The following is a 19,844-nucleotide window of genomic DNA, read 5'->3' as shown; positions in this document are numbered from 1 at the left end:
CTGTTATTGTTTCCAAAGGCTGATGCTTACTTCTGGGTTGTTTTGTCCTTTCTTATCCACATCTTCACATATGAGTGTATGCTAGGTGTAGCTAGGTTTCATTTGATTTGTTTGGACAACTATAATGGCTGGGGTTGAAGGACGTGGTTATTTACCCTAATGGGCCATTATGCACTTGAGATTTCATTTACAGTATTATTTCATGGTTGGTTATGATATGAATAACAGCATTAGCCTACCTTTTACAAGGCACTCTATAGGAAAAGATTTGTAGCAAAAAATTTTTTTTCACTATTCAATGTTTTAATGAAAAGATGAAGCGCTGATTTCTGAAAGAGCTCATTTTGTTTGTTTAGGGTTCACAACGCTGATTATTACATGCAAGAAGCTAAGAGGCTGAAGCACAAGGCTGATGCACTGGTAAGTTTCTGTCCTCTCTTTGCTTGGCTGCCATTAAGATAATATTCCTTGAAAGGAAACAAAGAAGGTACTTTACAGAGAGTCAAACTGCCGGTAGCACAGCCCAAACCTGCTTGCTAGTGCACAGCATAATTGCCAAAGTTCTGTGAGCCGTATTGTCCTATCACTTTTTCTTTTCCCACTGTTACTCCCCTTGTCCCAACTATAGAAGCTCAGTGGCATATACCACTGTCATTATTTTTAAAGGGAATTGGAAATGACTGTAGAAACTACCTTGGAGATGATGCAAGCTCCCATTGGGTCTAGTAAACCAGAAGTGGTGTGAGAAGAGGGATCATTATTGAGAGCTAGCTATGTGAGTTCAAAATTTGGCTTTGGGGAACTTGAGGCTATAGAAGAAAATCAGCTCCTTGCTGCATTTGGTGACCTATTTCCAAAGCAAACCCTGCAGTCAGGTTGGGACCTTGAATGGAGAAAGGAAATGCTAGAAGGAAATCATCTGGATTTCCCAAAATACCTTGTCTAGCTGCCTCCAAGAGTTTTGCCCACCTACGCCAGTGATAAAAGTCAACATTTATACATTTATGAAATGTTGAGTTGGTTGATCAAGTTGATCCTCCTAACGGTGGGGCTCAACCATGCATCAGTTGGGAAGCTTTAAAATAACCCTGATGTCCAGGCCACACCCTAGATGAATGAAATCAGAATTTCTGGGACAGGGACCCAGGCTCCCTAGTCTTAAAACTCCCCAGTCAATTTCCATATGAAGCCATTTGAGAACCACTGTCCTAGAGAAGGCCGCAAATTCAGGCTTCTCGCCTTTCACCAAACTCCCGAATAATTAGAGGTATCAGTTTAACCTCACTGGGTTAACAAATAGCATCCTACATCATGTCATTGTGTCCAGTTAGGACTAGCTGTCCTGTTGTGTTTGACATTGGGAAAGCTGACCTCTGCTGCTTCCTGACTGCCTGTTATTTCCTCCTGTGGTCCAAATTGCTCACCTATTGCCTACAGCTGAACTTCCTGTGGTGTGAATTTTCCCTTGGAAACAATTCTCCCCTACCCCTGCAGACAAAAATGGGAAGGCAGGCTGGATGCCAGCTCCACTAGAGATGCCAGGAAGATTGTGCCTATGATCACTGCATGGGTGGCAGGAGATTTGAAAGGCATTGGGAAACAATTCTGGCTCAGAGGCCAAAAGTTTTCTCTTCATGTTCTCAACTACATGGCACTGCAGAATTTCTCTGGAGTTTCCTCTCTGTCAAAACTGGGGATAAGGAGCACATAGATATTCCTTTGAAAAACTGTTGCATGAGCTGATGAAGACTGGGATGCATGTAGGAGACCATGTAGAGGAAATGTTTGAAGAACTGAGAAAAAATCAGAGCCACAGATCAGATACATGTATATGATTAGGAATTAACATCACCCTTACCATCCAGGGATGTGTCTATGTCTCATCTCAAGTCATTTTGGTCTAATACATTTAGAGAATATATTATCATTTGGGAGGGGACAATTATTTCGGAGAATGGGGTGAAAAAGTCTTGGATATTGTCATGGGATATGACCCTTCAAAGGGCTACAGTGCACAGAGTGATAGTAAGTATAATTTTGGTATTGAAATTTCATTGACGGTGTGTGAAAACTTATAGTTGCCCCTAAGCATTCATGAAAGATTGGTTCTAGGACATCCTTTGGATACCAAATTCCATGTATGCTCAAGTCTCTGATTTGAAATGGCCTAATATGTTCATATAACCTATGCTTTAAATCATCTTGAGACTATTTATAATACCTAATATAATACAAGCCATTTGAGAACCACTGTCTATAAATAGTTGTTATACTATATTGTCCAGGAAATTATGACCAAAAAAGTGTTCAGTACACAGCCACTGTTTTCTTTTCTGAATATTTTTGATCTGCATCCACGGTTAGTTAGTTGAATGAATGGATACAAAACTCAACAGACATGGAGAGCTGAACATGTCTACAAAAGCTCCTTGGGGCCGTGATAACAATAAAATGTTGACAAACACTCACAGGAATTATTTGTTCACCAGACTGATGTCTATACTAGCTCAAGGAATACCCTTGTAGTTAAAGCTCCTCATTTAATGGATGGGGAAACAAGTAAGGACAGTAACTTCACAAGTAATTGGCACCATGGCCATGTCATTTTCTCTCTAAGCTTCAGTTTCTCCTTCTTTTACAGAAGGAAGGACTTGGACTAGGTGCTTTTTAAGGATCTTTCTAACTATGGAGTTGTGAATGAAAAGTCACTTTCAAAAATCAGGGCATTAAGATTAATTTCAAAATGTGAGAGGCAGTGAGAGCCAGATAACCTCAGGAAATTACCTTGTAAGGCAAGAGAGAAAGGAGACAGATTACACACATTTACATAGGTTTTCAGAAAATCAGACTGAATTTGGTTGGAAGCTTTATTTCCAGTAGCATACAGAAAAGGGAACCACAGAATTCCTGCAACACATAAAAGCTGAACAACATTTATTGTAAAGAAAGTCATCTACAATAAGATTCTAAAGGACCTGTAACTAATCATTTTATCGTTGTACTTAATCCTTTTTCAGAGACAGATACTCTGCCATTTTGAGAATTGAAACCTTCACAGTTACACTGAAAACATTTTGATAAAATGTATACAAGAAAATTAAAATAGCTAAATCTGCATTATATTGGTTCTTTTACATAAAAATACTGTATTAGTGTAATTTTCACATCCTGCTATCAAAAATTGAAAATGTTAAATCCTGTTATAAAATACTCACAATAAAAGTGTCATATATAATATTCATTACACATAAAAAAGAAATCAGTATGTCTAAGTCAGTTTAATCATGACCATTATCAGGGCTAATACCTTTTGCAATAAAATTTTACTAAACTAAAATATTTAGTAGTGCTATATTTTTGGCTTTTTGACACACTATTTCAAACTATCTTTTACAATGAAAGTGGTGTGATTATTGTCAATAGTGACACTACAGCTTCAGATTTTTCTTGACGATAGCCATCAATTTGTTACTCTCCTCCTGAGGGTGGGGTTGATGTGCTTGCAAAGAGTTCTACAGCAAAGAATATGTGTTTGTTGTCCATGTGACTTATGAAAAGCAGAACTTATTAATGGAGGCATTGATTTGGATTCTGGTCCACCAAAAAGATAATGATAACAGTACTAACAATATCACCAACCCCACATAATGCCATGGTCACGTAACCAGTTCATACTTTGTCCTCTCTATACATAAGGGTTTCTCAGCCTGAGCACTATTGGCGTCTAGGGCTGGCTCATCACTGTCCATTATGGTGACTGCTGTCCTGGGCATGGTAGGAAGTTTGGCAGCACCTCCGAGAAACACCAGACTCCCCCTCTCTCCACTGGTTGCAACTGAGAGTATCTCCAGACATGGACAGATGTTCTCTGTGGAAGGCGAAGAAACCTCCCCTAGTTGCAATCTGCTCTTTCCTATGAAGGAGAAAAGAGGGAGAATTGTGCTGATCAGTCATCTTCCTGTTTCAGTTCGAGAAATTTGGCAAAGCTGTGAATTATGCTGATGCTGCCCTGTCCTTCACCGAATGTGGCAATGCCATGGAACGTGACCCTCTGGAAGCAAAGTCCCCATATACCATGTATTCTGAGACCGTGGAGCTCCTCAGGTGAATGGCCTTTCTGTAGTCATCTTCCTCAGCTCATTTCAGCTAGAATTAGAAGCTACATTTTTTTAAACATCATTTCCACATATTAATAATTTGTCCAAGGCATCTTCTTCTTAGAAGTCATCATAATTAGTTCTTACCATTTTATTAATGTCAGGGAAAATTTATAATTGATGGACACTGCTTTCATAAATTATCCCCTTAAGAGGTTATATTGTGAGTGTTATAATTTGCAATATTCATAGCATTAAAATGGAAACATAGTGGGTAGAAGAAAAGTATAATCATTTCACCATTTAGCATCACCTTGTCTTTTCAAAGGTGCAGTTTTATAATTTGAAATGTGGTGCTCTCAGGCTCTCAAGATTTCTATTACAAACTATGTTTTCTAATAATTTTTATCTTCGTTATTAAAAAGGGAGGGGCACTCCTACAACCCAGAGTTGGTGTTTAAGGCTGCAGGTGCCGGTAGACTTGCCATGCGTCTGGAATAAGGGAAAGGGAGAAGGTGGTAGTGGGGTGGGACAGAAGATGAGAGGATGGGAACAGGAGAGGATATATTAACTGCTTATGTTATTGCTTTCATTTACATTTCAAATGATATTTTCTGGCCTGCTGGTCTTGGTGGTGTAGAATTTGTGAGTTATCAATAATTTCCTAGAAGATGAGAAAGAAGGGCTAAGAGAAGAAGATATATCCATTCTGGTGTTTTCCAGGGCTTTGCGCATATTTGTAAAATAATTTAATCCACCCCTGAGTGGTAGATGGGCACCATTGTTCGCTGAATGGACTAAATAACCACTTTTGATGGAGTAAACAGTTTTTATCTGATATGCTCATATGTTCCAGTTTCCTCTGGCTCTATCTATTAGTAATACCAGGACCTGTTTCTACTATCTTATTTGTATCTGCATAAACTGTGACAAATCTGAGGATATCTAGACCTAAATTTTCAGACAGATATTGGATTGATTTAACATACATATTTTCCCAGTGAAGCCTTCCAAGAAGAGAACTTTAAAAACAAACAAACAAACAAAAAGAACTCTGCTCACGTAAAATCAGAAGTTTAGTCACAGCCACAAAACTAAAGTAATAATGAGAGCAGCTCCAGCCTTACCCGTCAAGCTAGTCAGCCATCTTTCTCTTTTCACTGCTGTGAGATGAGGCATCAGAAAAGAGTATAAAGTATTTCTCTTTAACTTACTTACAGCATAGGAGCCATCACCATCATTCTGCACTTTTCATGGGGAAATTGATTGCTTGGTGTCTAATCAAGGCTACCTGTGATTTTCAAAGATGCACGAGATGAATATTCTGTCAAAAATTATTAGGATTCAACATTAAGGGAAAACATTAGTGAACAAATATGGAGATAATTCATGCTTTATATCCATTCAAAAGTGGACATTCAAACAAGGCACTTTTTTTTTTTGTTAAATCATAGCTGTCTACATTAATACTGTCATGGGGTACAGTGTGCTGTTTTTATATACAATTTGAAATATTTTCATCAAACTGGTTAACATAGCCTTCATGTCCTTTTCTTAGTTATTGTGTTAAGACATTTATATTCTACATTTAGAAAGATTCACATGTACCCTTATAAGATGAACCATAGGTGTGATCCCACCAATCACCCTCCCTTCACCCATCCTCACCTCTCCCCTACCCTCCCTCTCCCCTTTCCCCTTATTCTTCTTAGCAAAGTATCTCAAGAATGGAAGAAAAAGTATCCAATGTACTCAGCCCTACTATGACACTAATTTATAGCTTTCATAGGAAAGCTATGACCCAATTAAACAAGGCACTTTTAAAATTAACAATAAGATATAATAATGTTAAAACCTAGCATTAACAACTAAAACAACAACAACAACAAACATACCCTGGTAGTGAACTAGGCCTCTCCTATGCTACTGATGGGAATAGCAATTGATCAGTGTACACTGAGGGCAATTTGGCACTCTGTAGCAAAAGCCATACAATGAGCATTCATACCTTTTGATCCAGTACCTCAGCTTCCAGAAATTTGAATTTCCTCTATGGAAGAAAATAATTGAAATATTAGAACAAGCTATCAGTATAATGTTTGCTTTGACATTATATGTAATGGCACACAACGAGAAGAAAACCAAATAATCAATAATAGAAAAATAATTAAGTACACTCAACAGAATACTTTGCAGCCATTGACATACAACAATGAAGATGACTGTGTAACCATACATAAATGTTTATAATACGAATTACATGCATACCACAATTATGACCATGAAAATCATGTATATTCATCTGAGCCAAACTGGAAGGGAAATGAGATCATAGTTCTAATATGTGGTGAGATGATGGGTGTTTTCCTTCTCTATATATTTTTCTTTCTTATTAATTTTGTTTTAGGAAAATATATGCTGTCTTAAAAATATAAAAGCATAATACTAAATTCATTATGGTAAAAGTGTGATGTGGATAATTAAATAACATTTATTTCCATTAAAAACATTTTGCCATTGTTTACAAAATTATGCTCTTTAGGGAAAACACATGATTTATTTTCATTATATGGTATTTTATTCCTCATAGAAGTATACTTCTATACTGAAAGTCAGTAAAGAAAGTACAGAAATTCACTTTAAAGTCAGTATTTTTTAACTTTATTTTGAGGTAATTGTGGATTCACACACACTTGTAAGAATGAATACAGAGAGTTCTCATGTACCCTTCATCCAGTTTCCCCATGGGAATATCTTGCATGATATCATAGCCAGTATGTTGATATTGATACATTCCATGTACTTGATTCAGATTTTACCAGTTTAGTTTTGCTTTTTTCCAGATTTCACCATTTTTACATCACTCCTTTGTGTGTCTCCTCTATATTTTTAATTTGTTACATTTTCAGTCAATTGCATGGTGTATAATTTTTTTAATGAAAGAAATTTCAGTTGGGAACAAAATAAGTTAAAGTAACTAGATTTTCTGGTCCACTTAAGCAATTGAAACTCCACTATCAAGTCACTTCAAATGTGGTTGAATTAGAGGGTAACTGTAATATGAACACAGTTTATAGTAGTTCAATATGAAGAGATTTTTATTACTCTCTTTCTGACAGTATACTGGCTACAGAAAGCCTCATTTTTTTCATTCAAGTAATTATACTTGCTCTGAGCCCTGGGAATCTGTAATAGAAATGTATTTGTGAAAACAAGTGGGGCATCACAGTGACTTGACATTTCAGTGGTCCAGCTGTCAAAGGTGGTTAGACTTCTTACATAATAAAAGTCCCTTTACTTAACATTGCAACAGAAGAAGGGCCCCACATCAAGTGCGCACGTCCCTTTGCTGGAAAATGTTCACTCAACAGAACTGGAGCAACAACTGGGAGGGCAAGGTAGCTAGCATACTTAGGAGGCAGGCTGAGTCTTGAGGGGCAATCTTGGGGTCCCCCATTCCCTGAGGGAGGCTGCTGAAAGTGAGGGGTCGTGCATGAAAGCACAGCGGCCCTGTACAGTCTCCACTGCGTTCTCATTAATGAGAACTTTCAACTTCCTTCTGCCACACTGCACTCCATTACTTATTCTACCACAAGTACCTGTGAAATTGCATTAAAGCCCAGACAATGATTTTATGCAATGAATTGATTTTCAAGAGTCTAAACGCCCAGAATGGAATGTGCGTGGCTAGAAATAAAAAATGGGAACTACTCAACCTTTTATCACCCCACCGTGGAACACTAACAATTAAAGAGAATGGAAAGACAAAATATACAAGCACCATAAATTAAGGGCTCTTAGACCTTAAAATGCTGTGAAATCGACCTTCCTTTAAAAAAAAAAAATACCAAACCACTTTCTATGGGAATATATTCAGAAGCTGAGCCATTAGAAAAGACGTTTGAACAGTGTGATTGAGGTCCACTCATGCTCATGTCAAACATAGTTGTATATTATTTACCTTATGTGTCATAAACTGAACTGTGGCCGACATTTTTGTCCACCTCTTATTGAAAACCAATAATGTTGTTTAGCTAGAATGTTCCCAGAAACAGTATTTTGCCAGCATTTAGACACACATGTAAACTAACAGTAATTCTACAGCAGTGTCCTACAATGTGGCCTTATAATTGAGCTGCTTTCTCTGGAGTTCAACTCCCGTGTGTCACATCAGTCCTTTTATGCCATTTTGGTCCCCATTTTGTGTGTTTTGAGAAGAAAGCAGGCTTCTGCCCATACATGCCAGTCAGTCCTCTCACCCAGAGCAAATGTGGGGCAAACTCAGTCAGACAATCAGAATACCAGTGACTTAGGGAATTTCTGAAGGGTAATAGACATTCCCCTTGAGCTTTTCCTTTTTCTTCAAAGGTATGCAATGAGGCTGAAGAACTTCGCAAGCCCCTTGGCTTCAGATGGAGACAAAAAGCTGGCAGTTTTATGGTGAGTCCCATGGAGGCTACAAGAAAACCACTGAAATGTCACAGAAGGATTTGAAAACTCCAGATCAACTTAAGCTGCTTACCCCAGATCATTACTCTTGTTTCCCATTAAACTATTAAAGGGTAACTAATGGATTTTTTTAGTCGCTCACTAAACATTTACTCCTCCTAATTTATACCCTTATCAAAATGGGATTTTAATGCTTCCCCCTTCCCTTTTAAAATTTTTCTGTATTTACTTACGTTTCTCGGTCTAAGCATCAGGGAGTAACTGCAGACGATGAATCAGCATTCCTCTTACTGTCGATAGGTTGGATTAACAGAAGCCTGTCTTCCCCACCACAGCTACCGATGCTTATCGCTCCTCTACTTGAGGATGTTTAAACTGAAGAAGGACCACGCTATGAAGTACTCAAGATCACTGATGGAGTATTTTAAGGTAATGCCTTTTTTGGATCATTGATTGGTATGAGGTGATAAAATCACTAATAATGGTTGGCATGTTTATATTAAACATCAAATGACAAAAACAAGGTTGTTTGTTGCTGCCAAGAGCTTAACCTCTCTCATCCCAGCTAGTCATGGCCTTCTCACACCTGATTTGACTTCTGGGAGAGAAGGCACAATAGTACCACCCCCTGACTATTTTCCTGACTGACCAAATGGCCCTTGCCAGCCCCCTGGTCATAGTTAGAGAGACATTGTCTGCTGCCCTTCCCTGCAGAATGGACACAGCTTGTGGCTCTGGGACACTTCCAGTCTCTTGTTAAATGAGAAGTCAGACCAGGAATCTCTCAGAAGTGAAGGAAGTCACTGTGTCCACCCTGGGTCTGGGTGGACATCCACACCCCTGAGAGGTGTAGTTGGCCATGGGAAGTCTGGGAGTTTGGTGGCTGCAATTTAAGACAATTGGCTGCCTTGGTTACCAAAACAAATATATAAAGCCATCAATAGACAGCTAGCATTTTTAACTTGCAAGCAAAAAAGAAAAAAGATAGGCAACCACAAAATGTAATGCCAAAATTTGGGAATGAGCCCAGATAAAAATTATAAGCAGCAGCCTAGTGACCATGCTAGGCCTGATCACTGTCTCCTCCAACACTGACCCATGATTTAGAGTTGGAAGCCTCAATGCTCCTTCTATTGGTGAGATCTCATAAAAAAGAACTCTCTCTCTCTCTCTCTCTCTATATATATATATATATACACATACACATTTACATATATACATATACACACATATATACCTATGTATAAATAGGTATATAAAGTATACATGTGTGTGTATATATAATGTGTATATATATATATATATGTGTGTGTGTATGTGTGTGTGTGTGTATTTTTATTCTTTTGCCAAGTGCATGAGTCTTTTTGGCTTCATTACACTAAAGCAGTTGTTTGAAATGAATCGAATCACGACCTTATATCACACACACAGTGAGTGCTGCTGCACAGCTCTATGTTTATGAGAACCCTGTGAATTGATTGGGAAAAAGCAAGTTCCCCAGCTATTATATGGTGGGGCCATAAATCCATAAAGCTGGTGCTCATGTGGATGAACGGGGAAAACATACAACATCTCACCGTCCCTTCATATATCCCTTCATCCCTGTCAACCTGTGGTCTGAAATGGTGGTTCTTGGATTTAAGCAGCCGTCAGAATCCTAGACCCCACCCCCTAAGTGTCTAATTCTATAGGTCTGGGGCAGGGTGCAATAATTTGCATTTCTACCAAGTTCCCAGGAGATACTGGTCATGTAATGATACTTTGAGATTCATGGCTGTAGTATCTGTCCTTTTTGACCTGTCCTTTGTACCGTTTAGGGCATTGCAAAATTCCAAGAAAATGCTAAATAACTCATTCCTGTAGAAAGACGTGTAAGGCATATTTGCAGAATATGCCTTAGGTGAGGGTTTCTGCAGCTGCAGCGAGACGTTGCATTCCTACCGGACATCTGAAAATGCTGACACTCGCCCTAACACCCTTTCTGTAAAAGGGGCTGAGCTGGAAGCCCTGAGGTAGAGGAAGGGCATCACCTGCACTGTGACTGACAAGAGCGGGTCTGAGGCAGGCTCACAGCCACAGGGGGCGTGTCATGACCATCTGTGCTGCTTGAGCTTCAACCTGGTAAGGCCATTAGAATGAGCCTACTTCTTGTCCTGTCGTGGGAATGCTAAATGTCAGATTTCCCTCTCATTCACAAGTGTGTGGCTGTGAAAATACAAGGAGGCCCATTCTTTAAACCAGTCCAGTTCTATCAGAGGAATAAAAGCCTGTTTAGCATTCCATGCAATGCAACTCTGAACCAGTAGCTTTGTCAAACATGGAAAACCTTTAGCCAGGAGGATTTGCATGTAAAGACAGCAGCTCAAGGTGATTCCTTAAAACAAACAAGCAAATGGAAAAATGCTGCTTGGTTCTGGCACACCCTGGGATATTAGAAATTGCAGTCCATCCTACATCCCAGGGAAAAAGTCTGCAAGTGGAGCTAAAGGTGAAAAACTTACTTGTACTCTGAAGAGCTTGTTTTGCAGACGAAATTTCAGATGAGGATAATTAAACCACTTCTTGGAGAACCGAGTCTGATTTCACTGGGCCTTTTAGTATATAAGATCTTTCATCAAGTGACTGGCATGGTCCTGATTGGAGCCCACTAATTATCCTAACCAGCTATTTTCATCGAGTGCACGGCATGGCGTGCTGACGTACACGTACATCGCGGCTGTGCATCCCGAAATGCTGCAATCAATATTAATGTACTCTAAATCACACTTCCATCTGTTTTGGAATTAATAAAACGCAAAATAGATGTCCTTATTTCCCTCTCTCTTTCTCTCTTTTAGCAAAATGCTTCAAAAGTCACCCATATACCATCTCCGTGGGTTGGCAATGGAAAGTAAGTATTTTATGAAAATTGCTTTTTCACGAAAATGAGTGATTTTCTAGACCCCCAAATATATTACGCTGACAACTCAGGAGTAAAGGTCCATTCTCAATCTATGGTCATTTTTGTGCATACAAAATACTAGCCAGATTGTAGCTAATGGGAAGACAGAGAAGTTTAAAATGATGTGGTTCCAATTCTTTAACTATTTGATCTTTAAGCCAAATTATAGCCATAAAAATATCTGCTAATGAGATGGCAAGCACTATGCTATTTCAGAGAGGCAGGGGAAAGTTAACTCTACTGCAATGATTTGTCAGTGATTCACTCGGTAATGAAAGACCAATGAAATATTCATTGATATATGATAAGTGCTGTTTAATAAAACCAAAGGCATAATAGTGCTGAAAATGTGAAGGCACTTGGTCAGCCAATTATCCAAGCCTTCATGAAGTTTTTTTTATTAATACTAAAACACCCTGACCTAAAATTTTAAAAAAGCATCTACTATAATGCTGATCTCGGGCTCAGTGAATTCCCTTGTGCCCATGGCTTTATTTAGAGTTCTATTTGTTTGGGGGAGGTCGGTCTTAACAGTATTGGAGTAGGGGTCCAACAAACCTTTGACTTGGTCCCAAGGTTGTCCTTGGATCACAGATAAAGTCAGTGGGCCCCTTCCTCTACTGGGGCTTGTTTGTGTCCCGATAAAATGAAGGAGCTGGACCTGATGCCCGTTGAATAGTCAATTCATATTGAAAATGAGTTTGGATCCTGCTTCTGCGGCAGCCACAAAGTGGCCGCTATGTGCCCTTGCTAACTTGTCTGAGCATCAGCTTCTCCTGTGATTCCTGAACTTCCCTCACCACCCTAATCCCACCTCCCATCCCCACCCCCACCCATAGCGGAAAGAGAAGCTATTCTAGATGATTGTGGGCATAGACCGTCGCCAAGAGCCTGTTTTATAACTCCAAGCTGTTTTTTCAGTTTTCCATCATTTCAAAATTCTTGCATCTTTGATCAAAACATTTCCTCCAAGAGTAAAACAGTCTCTACTACTACTTTATAAATACCTACAAGGCATACTCCAAACGCAGTGGGACAACGAACTCTACTTTGAGATCATAAAAACATTTAGAGCTAAGGAAAGATCCATTAAAAACTGCACATTAACTCAATTACTGTACTGAAAGGAAGCGCCGGTTTAGTTGTTGCATTAGGTCTTACCCTTACAATGATGAACAAAAGGGAAAGAATGTTCCCCTCTGGAAGTTCAGAAAATAAAAATAACCAGGGAAAGGCCCAGAGAAAGCTATTTTCTCTGAGCACAGTGTAAAGCAAGGGCAAGGTCAGGTAAGCAGCTATTAAAGGATCACTGGGAAAAAAAAAAAAAATGTGGGTTTTTTTTTTTTTTTTTTGAATTCTGAAATGAAAGAACTCAAACATATCCTGAGCTTGTGAAGTCACATGAAAAGCCTCCTGAAATGATGTTTAAGCAGCTTCTGTCTGAAGAAAGCATACTCGCTTTAGCAGGCCATGGAGCTTTTGAATGAGACAACTCAAAACAGTCGCCCAGGGGTTACATCCCGTTTATTCAGCAAATACTTCAGGTGCATCTGTAGCACCAGGGTCTGGGGACATGTTGCTGAATTCAATGTGGTGCCTGCACTCCAGAAACACAGTCCAGTAGAGGGAGGTGACAGGTATTACAGAAGTGCTGTGGAAGTTCAGGAGAAAGAGCTTGGGCCTCCCTGTGTGGTCAGGAAGGGCTTCTTGTTTGCAAGCAAAACTATGGTCTGATTTCCTGGGGGAATGAGTATGGTGTAACCCACAAAGGGCCTCTCACAGCATCTTACATTAACTGCATCTCTAACTTCAAACCCTCCTAGGCCGGCTAACAATTGGGAAGTCAGTTGCCCCAGGGTGGTCATGGTATGGCCCCCTCTCCATGGATGAGGGCTCCATATGAAAGTCTTGGGATAGATGAGCAAGGGTTTGAGAAAAGACCTTCAACATCAGCCTCTGTGGGAACTGGGAAGAAAAATGCACAGAAAAAGTTTGAAGAAAGAGCAGAAAACTCTTCTTGATCTATAACAGGGGTCAGCAAGCTCTTTGTATAAAGGACCAGATGCTACATGTTTTTGGCCTTGCAAGCTAAGAGGCAAAACTGAGGTTATTATATGGAAGAATATAACACATAAGACAAATTTTCACAGTAATATAGAAAAATATAAGACAGAAGACAAAGTTCCGCAAAATTTTAGTGACAAAATTCAAAATACATTATCATGTATGATTTTTGAAATACAGGTCTGTCCAACCCAACCCTGGCCAAAAAAAAAAAAGAAAGAAAGAAAGAAATGTCTAAAACACAGGTCTGTTAAGAAAAAGAAGGGACTTCCTATTTAAATTGGCATTTGAAGATACTATTGCCTCCAATTGATTATAAATGTTTAGCTTTTCAAATCATCCAAAGCTTACAGGGCATACAGAAACAGACAGGAGGGCCAGCTTTGCCAACCTTTCCCATAGGATTATGGCAGCCACATGTTGAAGAGTTTAAAGTGTCTGGGCATCAATCTCAAATGTCATTGAGACATAATAAAAAGAAAAGAGCTAGGAAGGCTGCTGAATGTTGAGAGGATGCTTTCTGAGGTCTTCAGAAGAGCTGTTTCAGTGCACAGGTGGACGTGAGTGCCACACTGACAGTGTTAGAAGAAGGGATGTCTCCGCTTGAGACACTGGCCACTTAAAGCAACACGAGGAGTCTGGTGTTCACTAAAGGAACCATCCAGGCCAAGAAAAAAGCTTCTCCCCAAGTTTTTGGATTGCCTGGCCTGTATGAACAGAGATTAGATACCTACAAGCCTGGGGAGAAGAGTGGAAACAAACCAATGTGCACACGAAGGTGAAGGTGAGAGCAGGGTGGACACTCATGTCTCATGAAATCTCTATTCAAGTGGATGGTAAGACTTTGAGGTAACTTGGTAGAATGGGAAAAGAATGAACTGTGGAAGATAACAGAGCTGCTCTTTCAATTGTGTGGCCCTCAGGAAGGAATTGAACTTCTTTGAAGCTATTTTGTCATCCGTGAAACAATGGTAGCTGAAATTTCTATGCAGAGTTGTGAGGCTTCGAGATAATGTCTGTGAAGCCCTGAGCTTAGCACACAGTAACTGTTCAATAAATGATGGCTGTCACTGTTACTGCCACTAGTACTGTTGTCATTATTACCTTCTCAAGTTGGAAAACATATGCAATCCTGCCCCTCTTGGTCTGTACTCATTTTGACACTTATGCTATGTTGCTAGAAAATAATGGATTTTGCTCTTCTGTTAGAACATTTGCTCTTTTTCAATAAGGCACCATGCATCTTTTCATTCAGCAGATATTTATCAAATGCCCTCTATGTATGGGACACTCTGCCTGGTCCTTCACAAACACATAGCCTATCCTTCTGCTATATACCTTGTTCTCCTTCCCTCTAGAACACTTTATATGTAGTGGATCTAAAATAAGGAATGGCAACAATCCAATCATTTATTCTGTTGGTTTATTGAGGACATATTATGTGCCAGAAACTATTGTAGATTCCGAGGTATAGCACAGAGTGCAAAACAGATGGAAGCCCCTGCCCTTCTCAAGGCCAAATTCTCTTAGAGGATAAAGACAGTAACAAGCATGTGGCGTGCTAAATGATGGGAAATGTCATAGAGGAAAAGGGAACAAGGAAACTAGAAAGAAAGGGTTATAAGAGAGGAGGGAGCAGTGGCACACTTTGAGTCTTGCAGTAGGGGTATTAGAGGATGGTAGAGCAAGCAATGTCAATACTTGGGGATGCACTGTCCAGCAGAGGGATGTCAGTGGCCTCTAGGGTGGGACGGAGCATGCCTAGTGGCTTTGAGAAATAACAAGGGGACACATGTGGCTGAGAGGTGAGAGAAGATGGTGGGATGCCTACAGCAATGAGAGCCAAGTCAGAGTAGAGAGCACACCGGGGTGAGTGCACTCTGCATTGGCCTTCCTGTAGCCACCATCACAATTTCTTAGGTTTCAATATTTTCATTTCATAAATATGACATAGTGTACATACATGCTCTCCAGAACACATCAGATTGTAGACCCCAAAATGAGAGTAGTAATGACCCCAAACAAAGCCTTACCCTAGCTTTTCTAGATTCTGCTACTGAGTATTTAAATGAAAGAAAGTAGAGAATGGAAGGGGAAGAGAGCTCCTACGTGTAACACTTCCATGTGATCAGGTCAAAAGGGAAAGGGCTTTTCAAGATGTGCCAGGTAAAGAGATGTTTGGCTTTCCCTTGTGACTCTGGACATAGCTGATAATCATTGATACCAACCTTTCCTCTCAGTTGAAGAAAATAAGGCCTAGCAAGGGGAGGGGTCAGGCTCAGGCAGATCTGGGGCTAGAATCCAGGTCTCCTGGGATCCCAGTACCTCTTTTCCAGCACCACACAGTCCCTCTTTCAACATCTGTGGCGCTTGACAGCTTTGTCATTGTCTCCAGAGAGTATGAATGAGACCATATTCCATTCTTGCCACAAATGGACATTTAAAGAGTTAATGACCACTATTCTGGGAAAAGACTAAAAAATAGCACTTTTAAGCTTCTCCAATAAAGAAACCCAGTATTCACTGTTTTCTTTTTTTTTTTTTTTGTAATTGGCTAACTCTTCTGTGCTTAAGCCCCTTAGTGTGGACATCTCATTATCCCACTCCTGACTTGAGAAGAAATCATTCTACTAAGAAGTAAGAAAATATCTCAGCAATTATAAATATGCAGAAATATCCACCAACCCCCTTATAGCAGACAAGTACAGAGCAAGTATAAGGGTATACTTTCCACCTGACACCAGAACAAACGAAAAGAGAGACTCTGTTGGCAGAAATGGTCCAAATCTCTCCCATGGCCATAGACACAGTCATGATGGCTCCCTGATCTCCCAGTACTTCAGCATCTTGGGACACTGTGATTGCTGCTCCCTAAATCATATGTGCGTGGTGCCTGTCAGGGTGCATGTCTGTTCTTTGAGCCACCCTGGAAAGCTAGAGTTACCCACATCAGCATCTGGTAAGGGGATGGCGATGAGGATGGGACAAGGTTTCTTGATGATGTTTCTGGAGATTCAGAGGAACAAGGTAGAAGCTCCTTCAAACATGCAGAGTCATGGAGTCTAAAACATAGCTTCCCCCATTTCTTTTACTCCCTTAAAATGTTCTGTCCTAATAAAGTGGTACTTTTGCCTGGGAATTGTTCAAAGTGTTCCTGGAGGAGGATAGGGAGGCCGAGAGGCATACTGATATTGCCCCTATGCACAGGAAGCCCCCCCCATGCTTTGAGGAAGTCCCTGGGCAAGTCTACAGCATGCTGAGCTAAGGCCAGGCCCTGAAGGAAAAATGACCTCCACGTTGTACACAGGCAGCAGGTGATCGCTTATTGCTGATGTTAAAGAATCAGTGAAAATCTATATGTCCAAACATTGGTACTACCCAAAATGAGTCCTCTTAAGACTTCTCTTTATAAACCAGCATGCAAGTGAACAGTCACCAATTAACAGCCCATCTCTGCAGCATGTCTTAAAGAATCCTAAAGAGAGATTAAGAATTCTACTTTTTCCAGCTTCCCCAATAGTGCTCCTTAGGGAGCTGTTAAGATTTGCACTTTGCTTATTGTGGTAACTGTATTTGGAGCAAATTGTCATTGTGGTTTCCACAAAACACTTTGATGATAGGCCAATATTATACATCAAATGTTTTCTAACTGCTAATAGCTATTCTGGCAGCAGGTGGAGAAATCATCATAGCTCTGAGCTGTTTTTTTCTGAAACATTATAACACTTGTTATATATATTCAAAGTAAGAGATACATTTCTGAGTAGAATTAATGCCAGGGAAAGATTCACCCAGCTCTCTCTGGTATTTTAAGACAAAAGCAGCACTGCGCATGATCCCTCAGTGGTTGTCAAAGGTGGTGACGTGTTTAGTGTTAGAAAGGGAGACGAGGGAGTTCTTCTACAGCCTGGCACTGTCCCCTGGGTGGCTCAGTCCATTGGGGCAGGTGTAGGGCAGTAGTACGATCTCTCTATGGAGAAGCCCCTGGAAGAAGCTATTGTGTTGATGAAAACTGTAGGATGTCCTCAGAGAAGAGGTGGCGAGATGTGGGAACAAACTCCACTCTCCTGCGTCTTCATATATGTTCACCATGTAAACTTCACTGTGGAGAATGGCAAGCTGCTGTGATTCCAGTGTGATTAGGGAGCTCTTGAACCCTACTGTCACTCTTTCTTGCCCAGCTAACAGGGCTCATTTCTTTCCATCCCCCAGGAACACTCCATACCCAGTGTCTCTCAACAATGTCTCTGCCATCAATGCAATGGGGAACTGCAACAACGGCCCGGTCACCATCCCTCAGCGTATTCACCACATGGCTGCCAGCCACGTCAACATCACTAGCAACGTGTTACGGGGCTACGAACACTGGGATATGGCGGACAAACTGACGCGAGAGAACAGAGGTATGCTCATCTGCTCCCCTCGCTGCTCCCAGACCAGGCTGGAGCTAACTGTGCTCTGCAGGACTTGAATTTTGGTGGCCTTTTGTCTTTCTGTCTCCCGATTTCCAGGGTGTTCACTCAGGGCTAGCACAGTGACCTACAACTGCTGAGAGAGTGAAAAAGTCTTGGATTTTGTTCTCCTTTAAAACCTAAGCATGAACTGTGAGGTGTTGGCAAATAACTATTTGGGAATTTCACTCAGGGATAAGGACCAACACAGAGAAACAGAGGCAAAGGAAAAGAATGATTTGAAAATTAATAAGATTATTTGGGCTTCTGTTAATTTTTTTTTTTGAGACGTGAAGGTAAAGTAGGGCCTTCTACCTTTATTATAATCGTCAGCCCCAGATGAATAAATGACAATGCAATGAGGGTCAAAGTCAACTGGTTTTACTCACACACTGACAGCTGAGATGAAGGAGTGAGTCCTATTCATGGTAATGCGTGAGGTTTGCTACAAAATAAATACAAAAAGGACCTGGATTCACCAGAAAGCAGGCCCATGGTCTTTGGTGAGTCATGCTACCACTGAGGCTCACAACCTGACAATGCTAAGGAAGGTAGAAAGTAAAAGTAAGCTGTGCTTTTGCCCCAGCCATTCATCTGACTTGGCTGATTCTGGCCCAGTAGTCACAGACTGCAACGCTATATTCAAAGTGGAAATAGCTGTGGGCTTTTCAGAATCAGACTGCAAAGGGGTGACCAGAAATTTAGAGTAGAAATTTCTGGCCAGTAATGGGGACACTTGAGTGCTGCTAGGTCACGAGCAGTTACAGTGGACCCTCTATGTCCACAGGTTCAACATCCACAGTCAACCAACCATGGATCAAAAATATTCAGGAAAAGAAAACAATAAGAAGTAACAATACAGCAATAAAAAATAATACAAACTGTAAAAAATACACCATAACAACTCTGCATAGAATCCACATTGTCTGAGGCATTATAAGTAATCTAGAGATGATTTAAAGTACACAGGAAGATATACTGAAGTTATATGTAAATACCACCTCATTTTATAACAGGGACTTCAGCGTCCTCAGATTTGGGTATCCTTGCAGGTCCCAGGATACTTAGAGATCCCAGCTTGGGGCTGCAAGCCATATATGTGCAGATGGAAGTTCCCATGAGTTTAATTAAGGACTTACTGGGCCTCCTGGCCCAATTCTTCTACCAAGCCCCAGAGTCCTCACAGGCCAGGACTCCTGGGAATATGTCAGGAGTCTTAGAGTTTTACACACTTGGGTTTTTTTTTTAGTTTAGTTTAGTTTTGTTTTGTTTTTTGAGACAGGGTGTTGCTCTGTCACCTGGGCTACAGTGCAGTGGCATCATCACAGCTCATAGCAACCTCAAACTTAGACTAAAGCAATCCTCCTACTTCAATCAGCCTTCCGAGTAGCTGGGGCTAAGTCACACATCACCATGTGCAGCAAAATTTTTAATTTTTTATAGAGATTTAGGACTTATTTTCCCTAGGCTGGTTGTGAGGTCCTGACATCAATTGATCCTTGGCTTGGCCTCCCAAAAGTGCTAGGATTACAGGCATAAGCCACCGGACCTGGCCAGAGTCTGAAACAATAAGTTACACTGCCCGTGAAGATAGTGAGATTAATAGCAGGTCTTCAGAAACCTTAGGCGAGATCCTGAACAACTTACCTGAACAATGGGCAATTTCTAAGCTTGTCTACTTTTCTGAACTTCTGGAAATCTAGAGACAACCAGTGCATACAACCAGCCCCATCCAAGGGTTGTAGAGTTGCAAAGAAAGACATTACACGTCTTAAGATTTGCCTTGCTTGTCTGCCTTCACACTCTGTCTTATTTTGTATTGGTATCTAGAGGGCAAGTCGA

General features: G+C 40.5%; 1 protein-coding gene across 3 annotated transcripts in view; it reads left to right on the top strand.

Moving 5' to 3' along the window:
- The window catches only part of AFF2 (AF4/FMR2 family member 2), a 476,026-nt gene that overhangs the window by 453,815 nt on the left and 2,367 nt on the right, over positions 1 to 19,844 (top strand). For all 3 annotated transcript variants that reach the window (XM_012812888.2, XM_012812886.1, XM_012812887.1), the window contains 6 exons: positions 357 to 420; positions 3,968 to 4,104; positions 8,466 to 8,537; positions 8,882 to 8,975; positions 11,384 to 11,436; positions 17,764 to 17,954. In XM_012812888.2, the coding sequence (XP_012668342.1) occupies positions 357 to 420; positions 3,968 to 4,104; positions 8,466 to 8,537; positions 8,882 to 8,975; positions 11,384 to 11,436; positions 17,764 to 17,954 (611 nt within the window). The remainder of the gene's footprint in view (positions 1 to 356; positions 421 to 3,967; positions 4,105 to 8,465; positions 8,538 to 8,881; positions 8,976 to 11,383; positions 11,437 to 17,763; positions 17,955 to 19,844) is intronic.

Source organism: Otolemur garnettii, unplaced genomic scaffold (genome assembly GCF_000181295.1).
Source record: "Otolemur garnettii isolate 467f Iridium unplaced genomic scaffold, OtoGar3 scaffold00231, whole genome shotgun sequence".
NCBI lineage: Eukaryota > Metazoa > Chordata > Mammalia > Primates > Galagidae > Otolemur > Otolemur garnettii.
The sequence above is the reverse complement of the archived record's forward strand: the minus strand, read 5'-3'. Positions and strand labels throughout refer to the sequence as shown.